Source organism: Antrostomus carolinensis, unplaced genomic scaffold, assembly GCF_000700745.2.
Source record: "Antrostomus carolinensis isolate BGI_N321 unplaced genomic scaffold, ASM70074v2 scaffold7535, whole genome shotgun sequence".
Classification (NCBI taxonomy): domain Eukaryota; kingdom Metazoa; phylum Chordata; class Aves; order Caprimulgiformes; family Caprimulgidae; genus Antrostomus; species Antrostomus carolinensis.
Genome location: NW_010318351.1, coordinates 22,256 through 41,459, shown reverse-complemented (window position 1 = coordinate 41,459; position 19,204 = coordinate 22,256). Strand labels below are relative to the sequence as shown.

The following is a 19,204-nucleotide window of genomic DNA, read 5'->3' as shown; positions in this document are numbered from 1 at the left end:
TGAAAAATGTTTTCCTTAGGTACCAACCACATAATCATTGGCTTCATACTGCTGCTCATTTACCCCCCTTAGTTGCATTGCTGTGTTTTTAGTTATAGTTCTTCTCAGGTAGGCTGAGGAAAACACTGGGATTTACATTTGGACAGAACTGACTGCTCCTACACAGCACATCAGCAAGTAATTAAGGTTAGAGGACACTTTCTCTAGGACTCTTCTAGTGGCTTTTTAATCAGAATGGCTTTAAGTGCTTTACGAAGTTCAAAACCAGTTTGATTTTACACTAGATAGAAAATTATTCAGAAGAATGTTATGTTAGCATTTTCTTACTTTGGATCTAGGACTCTTAACATCATTGCCTTAACATAAAGTGGTCAGGAAATACAGTTATAAGGGTGTGAAAGCAGTACCACAGCATTACTTCAGAACTTTTTGTATTGATGTAATAAAAGAAAAACATTTAAGAAAACTTTTTTCCCCCTTCTCTCACAGTTTAATTTTTTTATTATTATTATTGACCCAGCCTTGAATAATGCTGCTTATTTGGTAACAATATCAGGCAAAAACAAGAGCAAGTGCCATTCTGCATTCCAATCAGAATCATTCAATAAAGTTTTGCAATATATACATTTTATCCAGCTTCTGACATTATAGGTCACCATGCCAATGAAGATTTTTAACAATACAATAAAATCCTTCAAATGGAACTGTTTATGAATGTAATTCAAGAGACAAGACAACTTAATTTCTGAAATTTATATCACTCATGTCCATAATAATTTTACATTCCACACTTCATGCTCTCAAACATTACCCTAGAGAAGACTAAATCTTTTTGTCATATATACTATTAAAGACACTAGTCAGGTTTATAGAGTTACAGAAGACTATAATAAGATGGAAAATTTAGTAGGTAATAAGTTATGACATTTGCTGACTAAAACAATATTCAATCTACACTAATGTTTGATCCATTCAAATACAGTAAGTATTTGGATGTTATGTACTGCCTATTCCATATACTTACAGTGCAAAATAAGTGAGAATTTTTTTCCTGAGCATTTAGGAAATTAAAATCCTTTTTCTTTGTCATTTATTGTAATCCATTTAAAATATACTCCCTATATACCTAGGCTTGTCAAGACTGTACAATTAAGACAGGCAAAAGTTTGTAGATATCAGAAGCCCAATCAGAAATCAGAAGGGTTACTGAACATCTATAAAATTTGACCCCATTTTTCAAGTCTAAGGATATAACAGGATTTTGACTTATACCAAAAGTTCACAAATTGTGTCTTTTTCCATTAACCAAATACTCCAAAACATACAAACCACATGCCTTCCAAAACAGAGAAACAGCCTCTATTTAAACAAATTGTAATACTTATTTCAACTTACTATTTTGTAGTTAATGTAATGCCCAGTGAGCTGTGCCTCCAACAGACATAAGAGTAAAACTTTTAGGAATGTATTTTCGGCATTTTGTAAGGAAGCTGGATTTCTTACAAGTTCATCTTTTTCTCAATAGCTACAGACCATGAGTTTCTAATTCAATCTTCTCCTCTGTTTGCAAGATATCAGGTTCAACTGGAGGAACAGGTGGTCTGAGTATAATCTCCGGACCTCCACCATAGATTGACTGAAGAAAATTCCATGTTTCTTCGGATATTTGTCCAGAATCTGCACCTGAAAACATTTTTTTTTTTTTTTAATTTTAAGTACTATTTAGAATTATTTCATTATTTCTTTGCAGTCCATAACAGAGAGAAAAAAAAAAGGTTAAAATTTAAAACCCTAAACTTGTGCTTTATCATCTTGCACCAAGTACAAGACCCAATGACACATTTGCATTAACACACTGGCTAATTTGCTATCTATTGTTGATTCTAAAACTTACTTTTGCTACACATCAGTCAGATGCTTTATACCTTGTATTTGAATTCTACATTCGCACTTCAATCATTAAATTGTACTCCAAAAGTCATGAGTGCAAGAACTCATTCTTTTCTAAATACACTCTTGACATTTTACAATTGGTGAGGTATATGCAGGGCCTAGTGGCCTCCAGTGAACTGCCAAGTATGCCACTGTATGCTGTGGCATTAAGTTAAATTGCGGAAAAATCCAGTTAAATAAAGGTTGCAATTTTATTTTATTTTAAGCTGAGCTTCAATGAATTTAAATATTCATAGGAAGTCTAAGTCTTCATAAAGCAGGCCATATTTATAGCTACAGCGAAAAAAAATCCAATTTCAAATAAGTGATATTAAGCATCTGACTGTGAAGAATAACAAAGAAATCTGTATCTTTGCACCCTAGAGAAGATTTTGCAGTGTAGAGTGGCCAGTAACTTGCAGGAAAATGAGCAACAGCATTTATTTACCATGGTTTATTTCCCCATGTCAGAAGTAGCTCTCACTTCAAATTAGGTTTCAAGATTCAAATAACTGCATACAAATATACAACAGTCTAAAAGCCAAGCCTCTCCCAATTTACATTAAGAAACACAAATCAGACCAAGTGATAAAAAGCCAAAGCACACTTTCACCATTTTAAAGTTACTCTGCACCTCCTTCTACACTTTTATCTGCACTTCGATCAGTCTATCACAGATACTAATTCTTTATTTTAAGAATAAGATGGTCCCCCCAAAATGAGCACAACAGAGATTCACTAGGAATTGCCATTCTATGGTAACAGTTAAAAAAAGGATCCATAATAAGTTTTACCAGCTTCAGCAAATGCATCATAAGAAGCCCCAGGCTGCAGCAGTATTGGACACCTACCTTGTTTTAGCACAGCATTCCCATATTTTGTTACTGCAATCTTAGCGTTATCAATAGGACCAGGAGGATCTAGTGTGACAGAAAGATGATTAAAATCGGGAGAGCTGAAAACAAAGAGCGGGTTGGATGTTCTGTTTCCAAATGGAAAGAGAAATAGCTTGTTTGTTTACTGCTTGTTCTTGTACTGCTTAACAGTACGTTCTAAGTTGTTAAAAGCTACTTGGAATTAATTTAGTTAAGAGCAATTCATGATTACAGTAAGTCTTCAAGAAACATAATACAAATTAATCCCAATTCTTATGCCTAACAAAATTGTCCTAGAGCAGACTCGGATTGGATTGTAGAACATTTTATCAGTGTCTCCATTTCAGAACTTCAGAGGCATCTAAAGTAGGCTAAAGTGATACTATTATAGTTCTTACTCAGTTATCTATGAGTTTAGGTTGTGACAGTGAGGTCACCTTCCCTCCAGAAGCTGTAGCATTATCTACCAACTCGCACAGCAAAATCCGTCCTCCCTTGTACTTACAATTTTCCTGCTGCTGCTAACAGCAAACCCCTGCAAACAAGCAACATCCTTTCCACAACTTTCCACTATCCATTTTTGTGAACTATTTGACTATTCTGTAGTTTGTTTCCTGGATATATTGGTAACCTATAAAACCTGTGTCTTAGATGTTCATTTAAGAGCTTTTGTTGCCTTCTCTATCTGTTCTTTCTAGAGCCTTCAACCAGAGCAAAAGCAATTTACTTAACCAGTACCGCTAGATGACAACAAAAAAGATTAGTTATGTTTTGAAACAGAGCACAACTTACCACTGTCTTTACCCTTTACAAATCCTTCCCATTCTCTGAACCATTGCATACTGATGCAGTAAAACGTTGATGGAGATTCTTCTTCTTGGAATGCTCTATTAAGCTGGAAGGAAAAAAGAATCCATGTGTTTCTGCCTTTTTTTTTTTTCCTTTAAACTACAGAATTCTTTTAACCACTAAAATTATTAATATATTACACTACTTATAATATTACACTGCTATAGAACATTTTAAAGAACTACTGACCACCAGAACACCTGGTGAATTCCCAAGGTGAGATTTTGATATAGTGGTAGCCTTCATATTAAAAGATTATTTACTTGAGATTTATTTTTTTCTGAAAATAGCAACAAGTTCTTCTTATGCACAAGTGCTTACTCGTCAAACAGTACTGGATAATTACTGTGAAGGCTGAACTTTCAAGTAGCAAAAGAAAGCAGAAAACTTATTTTTGTCAAATAAAATAAAACAGTGTTTTGAAAGATTTGCTCTATAATTTTATGGAAGCTTCTTTGTGTGATGAACTATATCTTCATCTATGTTTGTTTTTCCCCTAATACTTTGAACGGATGCCAGTATGATTCCAAGCAAGGCACTTGGGTCTTTTCATGACTTTTCTTTGTGTCAGTTTAAAAACAAACAAACAAAAAAACCCCCACAAAAACCAAAATATTTTTTGTTCCTACTGTTTTAAAATTAGAGAAAAAAAAAAAACTTTTTTAAATCACATCCTGGTTTTCTGAGTTGCTATTACAGGGAATGTAGGTGACTATAAATTACAAAAAAACAGCTAAGTAAGGAGTCTTAATTGCATTTAACTAAATTTGTTTCTATAATTGTAAGAAAAATATTTTTCTAATTAAGATTTTAGGAAGCTTAACATTTTATTCTTTTCCTGAGACTACAGATCTTTTCACAAGGTTATTAAGAAATATGCAAGAAGTCACTTAAACCTTTAAAACCATTATCTTTAGCTCTGTAATAACATAGCTATACTTCCCCCTTGAAGCTATGAACCTAAAGCATCAACACAACTTCTTAAGGTTACAGCTAGAGCAAGTTTTGCAATTATTCCCTAAAGCAATCTTTATAGAGGATAATAGAATTTTCTGTCTGCTAACCAGTAACAATACCTGCACAATAGTGCACATATTATCATTGTTTATACTGGAAAAATACTGATCACTAAAGCAAATGAGGTTGACTCAATGTTGTTAATAATTATTATTCAGTGGTAAAACAGACTAAAGAAAAAAACCCAATTACTAAAAAGTTCAAATAGCAGTTAAAATATGCAAAAGCTGACACAATCTCTGAAGTGTGATAAAAGCACAGATAGAATCATTATTATTAGTTTTCTTACCATTCAGACTCATGAACATAATCTCTAACTAAGGAAAAAATAGTAGATGCTTGATATTAATTTTACAGATCCATTACAATGTTAAAGTATTTACTTAAAACTGAATTATTCATGTTTGTTTATGTATCTAATGATATTTTTAAAATCAGAACTAAAGATTATTATTAACTTTTTGCTGGCACAGTATTACTGTCCTTAAACCTTATCAAATTGCACAGAACAGATCACTGGCAGTGTATAAAGAACAACTACTCATGTGGCTGCACTCTGTTTCCATACTATAAAAAAGCAATTTAAGAAATACATTAAATATTTTCTCTAAGTACATTTCCTTATAAAGTTACCTGGGATATCAAAAGAATGTTAGCATTACCTACAGGAAAGAAGGAATTCGATATAGATTTACAGATATTTAATAAAGTCCATTTGTTACAGGAATCACCTATGCACTTCTGGTAACCCCTTGGGTCAAGTAATGAATATCAGGTGGTGTTGAAAAGCAGAATGAATAAGTGTTTACTTTTTTACCCGAATAAACATTTCCAATTCATTTTTCCTTCTTTTTTCAGTTCTTTCAGACTCTATTTGGCAGGTGTGACAAACATACAGATGGTTAACAGCTGGTCCTCCTCCATACCTGAAGTAAAAGTTTAAAAAAAACCAAAAAAACAACCCAAAACATTAACTTTGTGGAAAATACCATGTAAAAAGATCACGCACCTGTAGACATCACAAGTGTCAGCTTCTTACAATATGCAACAGAAGTCTTATACATGTCAGTCACACTGATCCACAAATGCAATCACTTATTTTCCCAGTAATATTTTTCCTTCTTTTAAGACATCTTCCAAGTTCTGACTACCTAAAGCCAGTACAAACCATCTCAAACTCTGCTGTATTACATACTTCAAAAGCCATTATTATGGAAAGAACATGGCAGTGAGCAAGTATTCCATTACATATCCACACCATGCATGATTTTATTAAGGGCTTCTAAGAAACAGCTCATGTAAATGTTCCAGCCAGTTCTAAAACATGTTCCTCCATTCCAGTGCAGGTTTGTCATCAGTTTGCCAGCTCCCCAACACTAGCCTCTAAACTTGTCTATTGTTTTGTTCTTAAAAAGTTATTCTCTGTGACCTCCATATTTCCTGTGTGTGAAACTACATACATGGAAGCCTTCAGGAGCACTGCTACTGAGAAGCAAAGGAGATATCTATAAAAGTTATTCTCTGTGAATATATATATATATACACACATATATATATATATACACACACACACACATATGTGTCATTATGAACACAGGCAGCATTTGCTAGCCTGAAAAAGACAAGCCTGATAAAGAAAATATTCTTGGATGACTAGCAGCCTTAAGAGATGCATTTACTACAACAGAAAGAACAAGTTAAAATATGCATTGTGATAAGGTCATTCCTGGTAGGATACCTGGATACTTCCTAGTTGAATAATTATTTTTGTCAGGGCTGTGTTCCCTTCCAATTTTGTTTCTCTTCTAAAACCCCAGGTTTTATTCTAAAAATCTTACATTAAATGAGATAAAATAGAGTGCTCTTAAGTACAGCAACATGGATTGAAGTTCAAAATATGAATGTTCTTAAGCATGAGTGAAAATAACTATGTTTACTTAGTGAATAAAATTAAACAAAAATCTGCCATGGAAGGCACTGCTTCCCCCTACCCCCCTTTTAGACTTGTATGTGCGTCAGTCCAGAAAAATAATTTGGGATAGTATTTTTTCCCCCAAGTACAGAAGTGTTGTATTTTAACTGAAAATTCTGAAAATTAAAGCATTATTTCAGTACAACAGCACTTGTACATACAAGTTTTTTTGTATATACTCAATCATCTCCACTTAACAAAGACATACGTTTCCTAAAATCGTCACCTACCACTTCAATAGCACATCTGAAAATGATATGTTGTCTTTAGACTGCCCTGATAAGTTTAGAAGTTTTTAACTGAAATGGAACAAGTATGGATTACACTATATTATCTCAAATCAACTTTGACCCCAAAGTATATGGAATTAAATAGGAGTAGTGCCACATGAGCAGGAAAATAAATGCATTTGGGACATGGATTGGCAATTGGCATCCTAGATGAATATTTCCTTTTCCTTAATACTACCTCAGTAAAAGTCAGCTTTCATCATAGTTGGCTTCCTAACCCACTGCAGCCAGGATACTCTCCCATAATTCCCAGATAACAGCAAGACAAAAAGCAAAACATAGTTGCCAGAGCTACTCTGTGTTGAAGGGTGCATGCACCAGTCAGAAAGCCAGACAAAACAGACAAACGGCAATAACAATTCATATCTGTTTTCTACCTAGTAGATTACTCTCAAAATACGGAGGACCTTATCAGCTCTGAGACTTGTACCTTTCTATCAAATTACTGAGAAGTTTAAGAACATTCTCCTTCATATTTAACAAATGTTTCTACATACAGAAAACAGATAACGCCTTTGTCACAGTTGGAAGAAAAATTCAGTACATCTTGGAAAGTGGAAATAAGCTGGAAATAGTATTGTTTCTATTTTTCACTTGTGTCCATTGAAACTTTAAAACAAAAAACCCCAATCCTTTAGCTACAGGGTTTAGGTGGCAGGAAATTAACAGCTAAAAATATTCAATGCAAGTGCAGTACAGAGTCCTTAAGGTCATCGGCAAAGCTCTTCTGCAGCTTTTTGTTACTTTAAAAGGAGATATATCTTGTAAGAATCCTTTCTTTATAAGCAAGCACTTAAATCTGACCAACATTAAAAAGTGTGGAGTACTTGTACAGAATGCTTAGATAGAAGTTATTTTGAAGCAGTACTGGCAGCTGAGGCTATGGATTCAAAGCCAGCATAAAAGAAAAGCAGTCTCCAGCCAACAAGAGAACAGGAATCTGATACAGAGAGCTCTTTCAAAAGCATACTTTTGCTGACCTACTTTGTGTCATTTTGTACATACCATACATGTTTATTGGTTTAATACTCAAGTGTTATTTCAGAAACATACTACTTTATGTAGTCTTTTAGCACTACTTTGCACAAGAACATTATACAAATCGGCCACTTGCAATCCCTTCGCTTAGCTTTGTGCCCGAAGTGTATATATATGTTTGAGCCACTAATTCTAAAATCTGATGTTGCTGCTTGGCACATATTTGCCCTCAAACCATATCACTGGATTTTTTCCAATTACAGTACAAAACTTACCTGCTATACAGATTGTCCCATATATTTTGAGGTAGCATTACAACTAGGTCTTCTATGAAGTTAGCTTTGTGTGGAGGAACACCTGCAAAAGCAACACCAACAACAACAAAAAAACTTGTGGATTTTATTGGGAGGGCGAGGGGACTATGCTAGAGGTCTCTAAATAAAAAACAAAAACCCCCAAAACCAACCTTTCAATGAATTCAGAGAAATCAGGTGAAAAAAGTTTTACCACAGTATAATCTATTACTGTATTTAAAGAGATCACTCTAATTTTAGTCTTTTATGAGGCTTAAAAGTTTATAAAAAGCAGAAGCAAACTACATGAAAGATTAAAATTAAAGGACTAGAATCCTTTTTTGATACTGACATCAAAATGCTTGAGGCATACAATTAAAATATTAAAGAGTCATTAAATATTTTGTTTATGCATATAAACACATTAGCAAACTGTCTATTCAAAATTAACTTATTTGCTGTAAACCTTTTTAAATTACTTTAAACAATACAAATGCTTGAAAGTAGCAAAATTTCGAGGGAGGCAAAAATAGAGGGGTTTGCAGAATTAGAAGCGTTGAGTTGAAGCACATGGTAAGCAGCAATGTACTCTGCAGGAATTCTTTTGAATAGGGAAAATCTAGTAGTTCAGGCAGTCGTACAACAAGAGTCATCTGCTGTAACCCCACAAAAGGGAAGCCACAGCCACAAGGGCTCAACATGTACACACTCTACAAACTGCTACAGGGGCACAATATTCCTACATTAAAAGTTTGGTTCATCGACAGGGGCAGCACCTCTAACTGCTAATTTAATACAGCTGTATTTTTTATTACAAAATAGGTAGAACACCACCGCATAGTAACGATTTCTTGGAATTTTAGCACTGAAATATGGGTATTTCCCCAAATATGTTTTGCTTAATGTAAGTCTCATTTTTATTAACATTCAGCACAAAGTAAAATTTTTATGTTTCTATACAAAATATACAGAATTACTACTCTATTTTCACACTGCTATGCACCAGATACTCTGCATCAGACCAGTCTCTTGTTCTGCAGCTTTCAAACCTTCCTGTTGCTTCTAGCACATAGCTGAGAAAAAGACTTAGATTGGCAGACCAAAGTATCAAGGATGATGATAGAGTCACAGGATTTTTGGAAATGGGAATATACGTGATTAGGAAGCAAGCAGATAAGCTAAACTGTTCCTCTTTAAGAATCAGGAAAGCTTATAAACAAAATAAAATGTACAGAGAAAAGAAAAAAAAATTAGGAGAACTTCACACAATATAATTTCCAACTAGTCAGCTACTAAAATGAGAGAAATAATATACTTACAAGTTTTAGTTCTAATTTACCTAAGAAGTTATAGAAGTCATACTATGAACTTACTACATTCAAATTCCTTATTTAAAGCAAGCGTACATCCCCGTATAGCCACAAGATGACAGACAAATTCTTTTAAAATGGTACTGAGTTACAGTCTCACCTCCATGCACACAGAGAAAGTCATTATTTGAAATTGGTCCTGGCTCCGCAAAAGTCTTGAATTTATTTAACCACTGTCTGGAAACATAGAACTGCAGAAGACTTGGTTCCATCATATTCAGTAGACCCGATATCCTCCGTCTCTCTCTCTGTGCTTCTTCACTGCTCTTTCTATTACCAAAATATAAATCATTAAACAAATATATATCCTTGTGCACAGTGCAGATAATTTACTTTGTGAAAGGAAAACTGTACTTTCAAGTAAGTTACCTGGGCCATGTCTATACTTCAAAGTTCTACTAGCATGAAGTAGTTGACTTAGCATGTGAAAAAACTTTCACTTTTTGTGCACAGCCAGAGCCACCATCTAAATGTATGGCAGGAACCTAGACTGCCACATTACAGAACCATGTGTCAGAAGAGTCCATACAGTTAGCACAGAGCAAGAAGGGCAGCAAAGTCTACTTGCTCTATTAAACCTATGCTTGCCTTTAGTTCTGACAAGCCATGGCTCAGGTGTTATCATGCTTACAAGAAAAGTTTTTCCTGCTTAGTTAAACAACTCAAAGACCCCTGACAATTCCCATTCAGCCTACCAACCCGAGAAACCAAACAGCTGGACTGCAACAGAGCAGACTCTACTGCAGAGACGATTACTACCACCAGAGGAGATAAGGCCCTGCACATCTGCCCATTTCCTCTCTGCATCTTCTGAGCTAAAGCTTTGCAAGCTGTACTCCTTGGGTAGATATTACTTACTTACCTTCAGAAGTAAGGTTGAACAGTAAGTAGATTGGGTAATTCCCCTACTTTTCCTGTATCCCCCTACTTTTCTCAGTGAGGCTGTTGCTGCTGTCCACCTGGAAGTATCACTGCTCTCCTGTTTTTATATTGAATAAAATCTCTTCTCCAAAAGCAGGTTTGAACTAATCATTCCATCCGACAAAACCCTGATCTGAAACGTCAGTCAGCATCACACAAAAGCTTGGCCACCTCAGTTAATTTACAGAGTCAAAGTTGACTCAAATAGCTGATAGAAAAGCTTCACGTAGACCTAATGGCTATAGCAATAGGGCTATTTATATAATAGCAAAACAAGACTAAGAGTAGAAAAAAACAAATGCTCTGAACCCAATTAACCCAATTACCTGTTTAAATTCAGATCAAAATTATTAAACACAAACCTTAAAAGTCTTAAAATGAAATTCAAGTTCACTTTACAGCTGTAATTTAAAAATGCATACATATCTCCACTAAGCTTTCTAAAATGCACCAAAAGAACACTTATTTTGTATGTGTGGTAGTGTTTTGTGGGTATATTCTTTTTTAAAACCAAATTTTATTAATGCTATTCTTTTGTTATTTATTTTAATATGTTTGCCCACAATCAGGTTCAGTGTTCTTGGCAATACAGCATGACTTCCACATTACTTTTGAAAGAGCTACTGAGTCAGGCTTAGCTCAGACAGTGGCAGGTATGAGTGCTCCTCATGAAACATTATCAGAACACATCTCATTTCTTGTGCAACTCTGACACAATCTATTTTGTGGTCACCTTTTAGTGGAAATTTGATATTAGTATGAGAAATTTTGAACTTGAAAATTGAGTTAAGTTGCTTTTATTATTTCAAGCACAAAGATTCCTTAGGCTGAAGATGACAATAACATGACTTCTTGCCTTTCATTTCAACTTTCAGGAAAAGACCAGCCTATAAATTCCCTGAAATTAAATTACAACACAGTAAAACCTCTGTTGTTTGGCATCCCATCTGCTAAAGACTTTACACAATTCCCTTTAGAGCTTTAACAGTTGGAGTCTCTATGCAAAACCACCTTGTGTGCAGAATTCCTTTCCTCTAATTGAAAAGAAGGTAATTGGTGGCCAGTTCTAACAGATGCTTAAAGTTCTCTGTCTAGTCATCTAACTACACTTTATTTATGCAGATTTAACTTTCAGTTTAAGTTCTACACATGCTTTAGCAGTGACAGAGCAAGTGTTTAGAACATAACTGAAGGATTAAGTCTCTCTCCAGCACAGGCTTTTCTGGTTGGTCAAATTCTTCCATTACAATTCTTGTGGGGCAGCTCATTTCTGAAAGTTGCCCAAATGCTTGAAAATTTATTTACATATCTGACTAATATGAGTATGATTGTACTTTTCATTTCTTACCTGTAGAAGAGAACATAGGCTTCTGCATTTTGAACTGTGGATTCTGATACTTCTGTGACACTCTGGTCATCAAATTCATACCACAAATTATTTAAATTGTTGCGACAATAAGCTATATAATGTCCACCTAAAGTGTTAGAAGCAAGAGTTATTTAAAAGTGTCCAGAGCTGCCTACTTACTTCCTTTTCATGTATTGCATACTAAGTCCAAAAACAAAGCAAGTCTTAAATGGGAAAAACATTAAATCATTAAGCAGACAGGGTCTGGATATTCTCTCAGACTCAGGATCAGCTTTTTTTTTTCCTGAATTTCTATCAGCTAGTGGAAACTTGAACACCACTTTCAGCATATTCTTGAACTCTTCAAACGGCTTGTTATCTAATGTTTTCCTGAAACATGATATTCAAATCTGAACAATTTATGTTAATCACGTTCCACAATGAACTTGAACTTTGAAATCTTTGTATGCTTTATAATAGAAATAAGCATAGATGTGTAACACCTACATGATATCAAGGCCATACTTCACTGTGTTTTGAAGACTATTCATAATATATTTTAAATTATTTTTTAAAATACATATTCAACTGTCAATAATTAAATAATCAAGTATCTACTAAACTGATTATGAGAAGTCATTCAGCAAGCATTAGAAGATGAAAAAGCATCCAGAAAAAATGGTAACAACTTAATCTAAACAACGGATACCTCAGGTTTGGGGAGTAGGAGAGGGTGTGTAATTTCTGTTAAAAAAATCTATGAAATTTCTGGCTTCAAACTTTTCTTTCTCCTATTTTCAAAGTCTTATAAATACTGAAAGCACTCAGGCAGGAATGAGCTTAACATATAGCAATAAGACATTCATTCAGCTACTCATCACTACCCATAAATAGCAGTTACTGCCTGTTTTGGGGTGAATTGGCAGCAATCATCCAAGAGAACATTTTTTAAAAAAAATAAATTACTGGCATCTTTGTGGTGCTTTGTAAACTCTTTTCAAAAGAGTAAGTCATACAAAGCACCAAAACTCTGGACAAACAACAGCTGTGTAGAACAGCTGATCAACTGGTCATCTGCTGGTATGTAACATTATATGTAAGTTTATACTGTTCACTTTCAATAGTGCATATAGTTTTTTTACTTAATATCTCAGGATCTGTTAAATTTTTTTCTACCTACAATTTTATTTAGGTTCGCCATACAATTTCAAAGATGTGTCAACTCTTTAAAAGCAAGCCACCTTATGGTTCAAGGTAAAAATCACAGTATTTATCTTTCACATTAAAATTACCAGTGCTCATCTATTTACCCTTCAGTATATGGATATTATCCTTAAACAGAAGTGCTGATGCGAATATCAACTGCAAAGAAGAAACAATCAACCTCATACTTACTGCTGGCAGTTCCATGATGGCAGATGACAGACAGGAGATCATAAGTCACTATTTGAGCTGGACTGTCCTTCGCAAGGAAAGGCTGAAGATCAAGGCCTTCCAAAGGAAAGGACACATGGGTCCCAATTTTTGTGGAAAACATAAGTTCATGTCTAAATCTTTTGAGATGAATGCACAATATCTGTAAAAGGGATTGACAGATTCACTCAAAAACTATACATGCTACTATTTGATACTTATAACTATGCTGTGCATGCTACCTTTTCCTTTTATCATCCCCAAAGGATCACAGAATCATAGAATTGTCTGGGTTAGAAGGGACCTTAAAGATCACCTAGTTCCAACCCTCCCTGCCATAAGCAGGGATACCATCCACTAGACCAGGTTGCTCAAAGCCTCATCCAACCTGGCCTTCAACACTTCCAGGAGGAGCATCCACAATTTCTCTGGGCAACCTGTTCCAGTGTCTCACCACCCTCACAGGAAATAATTTCTTCCTAATGTCTAAGCCAAAACCTGCCCTCTTCCACTCTGAAAGCCATTACCCCTCATCCTATCACTCCCTGCCCTTGTAAGAAGTCCCTCCCCAGCCTTCCTGTAGCCCCTTCAGGTGCTGGAACGCCACTATAAAGTCCCCACAGAGCCTTCTCTTCTCCAGGCCAATAATTTTTCTCTATGGCCTGGGACAATGATCACAAACTCTGTACTCCACAGGTTTTTTTTATTTTTTTATATCAATTGTGGCTCAAGAAGTTAGAAGTGAATTCGTAATTATCAAAGACTTCTTACTGAGAGTATTAAAAAAACCAGTCCTGAACAGTTACTAACACTGATTCAGCAACGAACAACAAAACTATTCCTCAATACACCTATTGCACAATCTTGTCACAAGGGACATTAACTCTTCCTGATTATTGCAGCCATCAACTCATGTCTTGAAGTGTAAGACTGGGTTACTTTTAAAATGTAAAGTTACAAGCACTACTTACAGAAAAGATTACCAGATGGCTGTGGTATTTAACTTTATTATCTACAGTATAAATAAGTTGTGCAGGCTGATAGTAATAATGTAGAAAAACTCCATTTTTCTAACTTTTCATGTACAAGGTTCAGTTTCTTACAGGGTGAATTATCAAATACTGCTCACATTCTTAAAACAAATGCCAATATGAAGATACACTCTCATCATATATTATAAACACATTTTACTCCATACAACTCACTAGTCCTAACACAATCCTAACCATGCAGAAAAAGTGCTTTAAAGTGCATGTAGTAACAGTACCTCAGGAAATTTTTGCACTTTGCAGAATTTCACTCCATTTCTTAACCTAAGCAAATTAAAAAAAAAACAAAAACAAACCAACAGTAAAACAACCAGTACTTAGTTCTGAGAAGTTTTTATTTTATTGTGCTAGATCAGCAAAAGTCTAAGCTGAACATTACATTAGCAAACCCAAAATATTTCTGGAATGTATACTAGACATGAAGTAGCCAAAATGATACAAACAACGACACTTCAGAAGAAAAGAATCTCTACTGCTGAAAAATTCAAAGCACCAAGTACAGATAATCAAGTTCCATCTAGCTAACAGCTCCTCTTAGCATAAAGGAAAGAACTTTAAGCTTCATGAAAGCTGATTATTCAGCAAAAGAGAAAAAGAAAAAAAAAATAAGCTTATTTAAGAAATTACCTATGGCAGATCACCAGTAATATAGCAAGAAATAACACTCCCTTTCCATAAAGGGCTTCAAGCAGTCTTCAGACCACTTCTATTTCTTGGTTCTTTAGCATTTAAAGTTATAGTATATTTATTTAATACATTGAAGTGAGCTACAGTATAGCAATGAAACCTGCTAGTAATATGGAGGGCTAAAAGCTTTTATTTTATCAATCAAAAACAATTTAGAAAGGTCTAAAATTGTAAGGAACACGAAAAAGAATTAAGCACATTTGATTTGCAATATTGTACAGTGAGTCAGTGCTTCCTGACTTCTGCTCCTTTGTAATACTAAAATTCTTACAGCCAGAACACAAGGTAGTATCAAAAGATTAATAGTACTGTGACATACCCAACAGAAATAAGTGTCTCTTGACTAGCAGAAGCAGTAAAGCACTCAAATTAAGAAAGTTAAAACAAACAAAGGTAAAAAACAGCTTACTTTTTGCACCTTCCACAGCTGTACATATTATCACCTGCATATATTAGGGAGAAGAAAAACAGCTGTTATTCTCAAAATCCAAACAGTTATTCTTCGAGTGCATACATTTGATACATAAAAGTTTCAAAGGAATTTATCTTTAGGTTGTATTCAATATTTAACAGTCATAAAAGTGTTGACATAGCAGCTAAATAGAAAGGTTCTTAGATTTTATGCTTTAAACTATGAAGCAGTACAGTATAATCAGAAGAGATGGTGCTATATAATTTAAAAGGGAAATAATTTACTAAGTTCAAATTAAGGTTATGAGAAAGAGTATTAATATAGTGGGTTTTAAAATTTTTTTGAACCTTTGGTCAATACCATTTCATTAAACCAAATTCAGATTTACTTGACATTTCTAAAGCAGCTTTCATGTGCATTTCTTGCACAGTTGAGGGAGAAGCTTACCTTTTTGAAATGAATGATCCCATAAGAGCAAGGAATGACTGCACTACAGTCTAACAGGTGGCTTTTGCTTAATTGAGAGAAGCTAAAGAGATATTAATCATCTTATTGTGATAGGAGGAAAAAAAACTCAGAAGAAATATGTTCATGTAATGAACCTCTTACCCTTGAGCTCATCTCTGGCGAAAAAGGCAGCAAGACAATCTTGTAAGGTTACAACTGGACCCCAAAACCAGCTAGGAACACATGAGACAACAAACCTGAAACATCATTGATAGAAAAGAAAGAAAACCAACAAATGTTCTGCCAGAAGAGCAGAAACTGGAATTTCAAAATAGATAAATAAATAAAACAAGGTAAATATTACTTACCTTTTGAAATATTCCATAAAAAAAGCTATCCATCCCTGGGGGGCATATGTTTCTCCACATGATCCTGCTTTGACTAGAGATGTCTGATGACTTGCAGAATGGAGTTTAGCAAGATCTTCCTTACCTGGAATAGGCAAGGACAGATCCTGAAAGGTCTCCAGGGTTACAGACAGCTAAAGGAGAAAACAAATGAAACAATACAGTTAACCTTGAAGAGAAACAAATTATATTGAATTCTGTAAAGTTCACCAGTAGCTACTAAGTCACTGTATAGTTGAAAATTCCACTGGGTAGCAAATTAGTTATAAATAAGTAGATGTAAGAATTCTTTTTCTAAAAAAAGGAGGAAGAAAAAAAATAACATTTTAGAGAGAACTTGCACATCGTTATTGCTGTAACTTTTTTCTTTTTTTTTTTTTTAGAGTTATTAATTATTTGTCTTCCTACTAGTCATACAAAGCACTATGATTTTTGCCTCAGGCTCCTGTTATACAAGCTAGTTTCAGAAAACTTCAGCCCATTGTTTTGACAGCATTTTACTTTGACACTATCTTGACCTGATGTAAATGGACCTGCTGCAAAAGAGACCCAGCTATGCATTTTCTTTCTCCCACGCTGGATTTAGTGATCACATAGTCAGAGTAAAACATAAAAAAAACCTAAAAAAAAATCTTATTTGTTTTTTTGAACTTGCTCACCAGATTACCCTGAGGTCTTAGTATTTTTAGGTCTAAAGCAAGGGAAGCAGTAAGGGCATACAACTGCATCAGGGTTAGGTTTAAACTTTATGTTGAGAAACTTGTCCCCAATGCAAAAATTTGGATATCTAATATTTGATACTATTGCTTTGAAACTAAAGTGGTCCACTAGATATGCTTAGATAATTGACATTTTTTAAGTGATCATCTGTGGTGTTCTACGTAATTCTATAAGCAAATAGCACAGAAAAAAAAATAATCTGTTCCTATATTGTACCACATCTTGCAGCAGAGGAAAGTAGTTACTGATTCATATAACCTGTAAAAGTGTCTCTTTACCTGGATTTTTTGAAAGACATTAATTTTTCTTAGCCTCAATCTACCTGATAAGACTGTTACAGCAGTATGATTGCACTGCTGTCTTTTCTTTGTAGCACTTTGTATCTGAGAACTTACAACAGTAGCAGGTATGTGTTAGGATATTCAGAACATTACTAGAAACTAATCATACCTAAGTGAAGTTGAAGACTAAGCTTCTTTCTCCATCCTTGCTATAAACCAATTCTCAAAATGATATTTTTCAGCTTTGAGTAAATATCCAGCTCAATGACAGCAAGCTAGTGTAAACACAAAGTGCTGGTAGTAGCTGCTATTACTATTTGAGTGAAAAAATATGAAACAACCTAGCCTTCCAAGGAAGTCTGCCACAAAAGAATTAAGTCACCAGAGAACAGTATTTATAAAACCAGTAAATATTTGTGGTGGGAGAAATAAACATTAAAAGCTAGATCTTCCCCTCCTTACTCACTCGATCACAAGTCAAGCACTGCACTGAGCTTATAATAGTCCCATCAAATATATCCGAGATAACACTCCTGTACTTCTTGCGCTTCTTCCTTTTTGGTGATGATACAGTCGAAACTATAAAATGACAAAAATAAAATGCTGAAAGTAAATCAAGATACAGTGAATTCTGATTTCCTTCAACTTTGCATAACATCATTAGAGATCGTACATATTTAGCATTAAATTATGAGCCAAGCTCTGTTTTCTGTTTATTAAATATTTTTTAGAAATTACAGATTACTGTTAGTACCAGGTAATTCTCATAGGTTCCTCAAGCTGTTTATGACAGACAAACACCAGAAAATTTTGTCTCTATTTAAATAAAACTCAAATTGCCACTCTTGAAATCTGCAGCCTACTGCTTTAAGATTCATCTTGGCAGGAATCCCCCAAGGTATACATTTTAAAAGGCACATTCTATCTGACATTTAATTTGATCACATCTTTCCAGGAAGTTTTAACCATGTTGGGCTGAAAAGCTCATACACAACCTGATTGCATCACAACATTGATGACAGTGGATTTAAGGAGACTAAATTCACTACTAGAGTCCAGCCTAACAGCTGCTTATTAAAAAAATTAAAATCAAGTAAAACTCCAAGCCAATAACAAGTGCTCCTCACACAAATCCACTAATTAGATAAACACACCACAGCAGTCTCTTGGGCTCTATAGATTACTGGCATGGTAGGCTATAAGGAAGACTGCAACACCTCTTCTCAAGTCAGGACGTTACCCAAGAGACCACTCAAAAGTCTTGCAGGAGTCAAAGGCAAACTCTGCCAAAATGCTGACAGCCAGTAACGAGACAGGCAGTGAAACACAAATAATTTCAGTGAAAAAGAGATGTCTAAAATAATAGAAGTGTCTGAATTCAAAACTATCTCCACCAGAAAGAACAGCTGTTAGAAGTAACCTGAAAAATCCTCTTTTCTACAATGCATCAGGTATGTTTATTTATCATGGACACAAACTGCCTCATACAGCCTTTTACCCAGAATTCTTTAAGGTTCCTTTCAATCACTTATTTTCTCACTAAATTCCTTTAAGATGGTTCTGAAGTCTTCATTTATCAGTGATGTGGAAGATGTGCTATATTTATCCACGCTAACAAACAGCAGTAATAAATGGAAGACACTGACAAGCAGGGGCATCTTAGAATTGCGGCACCTCACAGACACCACATGCTTTCAGCAAGGGGGAAATGGAAGAGAGTAAGGGAATAGGTGTGTTGTAATTAGGTATTAGCCTCCAGACACAGGTCCTAGAATGCTAGTGAATTCTCTTAGCGTTATAGGGAATTAAAAAAACCCCACGCTGTAAGCTTGCAAATGGCTGTCACTACTCCCCTGGTCAGTTCTACTGCATACATATCTGTTCCCTTAATACTCAATAAAGATGACCAAGTGTAAATTATTAGTAAGTGACAAAAATCAGTA

At 34.8% G+C, this 19,204-nt stretch overlaps 1 protein-coding gene across 2 annotated transcripts in view; it reads right to left on the bottom strand.

Moving 5' to 3' along the window:
- Positions 1-484: 484 nt before the first annotated feature.
- USP33 (ubiquitin specific peptidase 33) overlaps positions 485-19,204 on the bottom strand; it is a 36,059-nt gene continuing 17,339 nt past the window's right edge. The window contains exons 11-23 of one of the 2 annotated variants that reach the window (XM_029085166.1): positions 17,728-17,840; positions 16,222-16,394; positions 16,016-16,110; positions 15,404-15,437; positions 14,526-14,571; positions 13,241-13,421; positions 11,846-11,972; positions 9,677-9,846; positions 8,189-8,270; positions 5,491-5,599; positions 3,600-3,702; positions 2,784-2,852; positions 485-1,683 (exon numbers count right to left, since the gene is read on the bottom strand). In XM_029085166.1, the coding sequence (XP_028940999.1) occupies positions 1,526-1,683; positions 2,784-2,852; positions 3,600-3,702; positions 5,491-5,599; positions 8,189-8,270; positions 9,677-9,846; positions 11,846-11,972; positions 13,241-13,421; positions 14,526-14,571; positions 15,404-15,437; positions 16,016-16,110; positions 16,222-16,394; positions 17,728-17,840 (1,460 nt within the window). In that variant the 3' untranslated portion in view covers positions 485-1,525. Of the gene's footprint in view, positions 1,684-2,783; positions 2,853-3,599; positions 3,703-5,478; positions 5,600-8,188; positions 8,271-9,676; positions 9,847-11,845; positions 11,973-13,240; positions 13,422-14,525; positions 14,572-15,403; positions 15,438-16,015; positions 16,111-16,221; positions 16,395-17,727; positions 17,841-19,204 lie in introns of those variants that run through there. The other variant, XM_010168862.1, reaches the window with a different exon arrangement.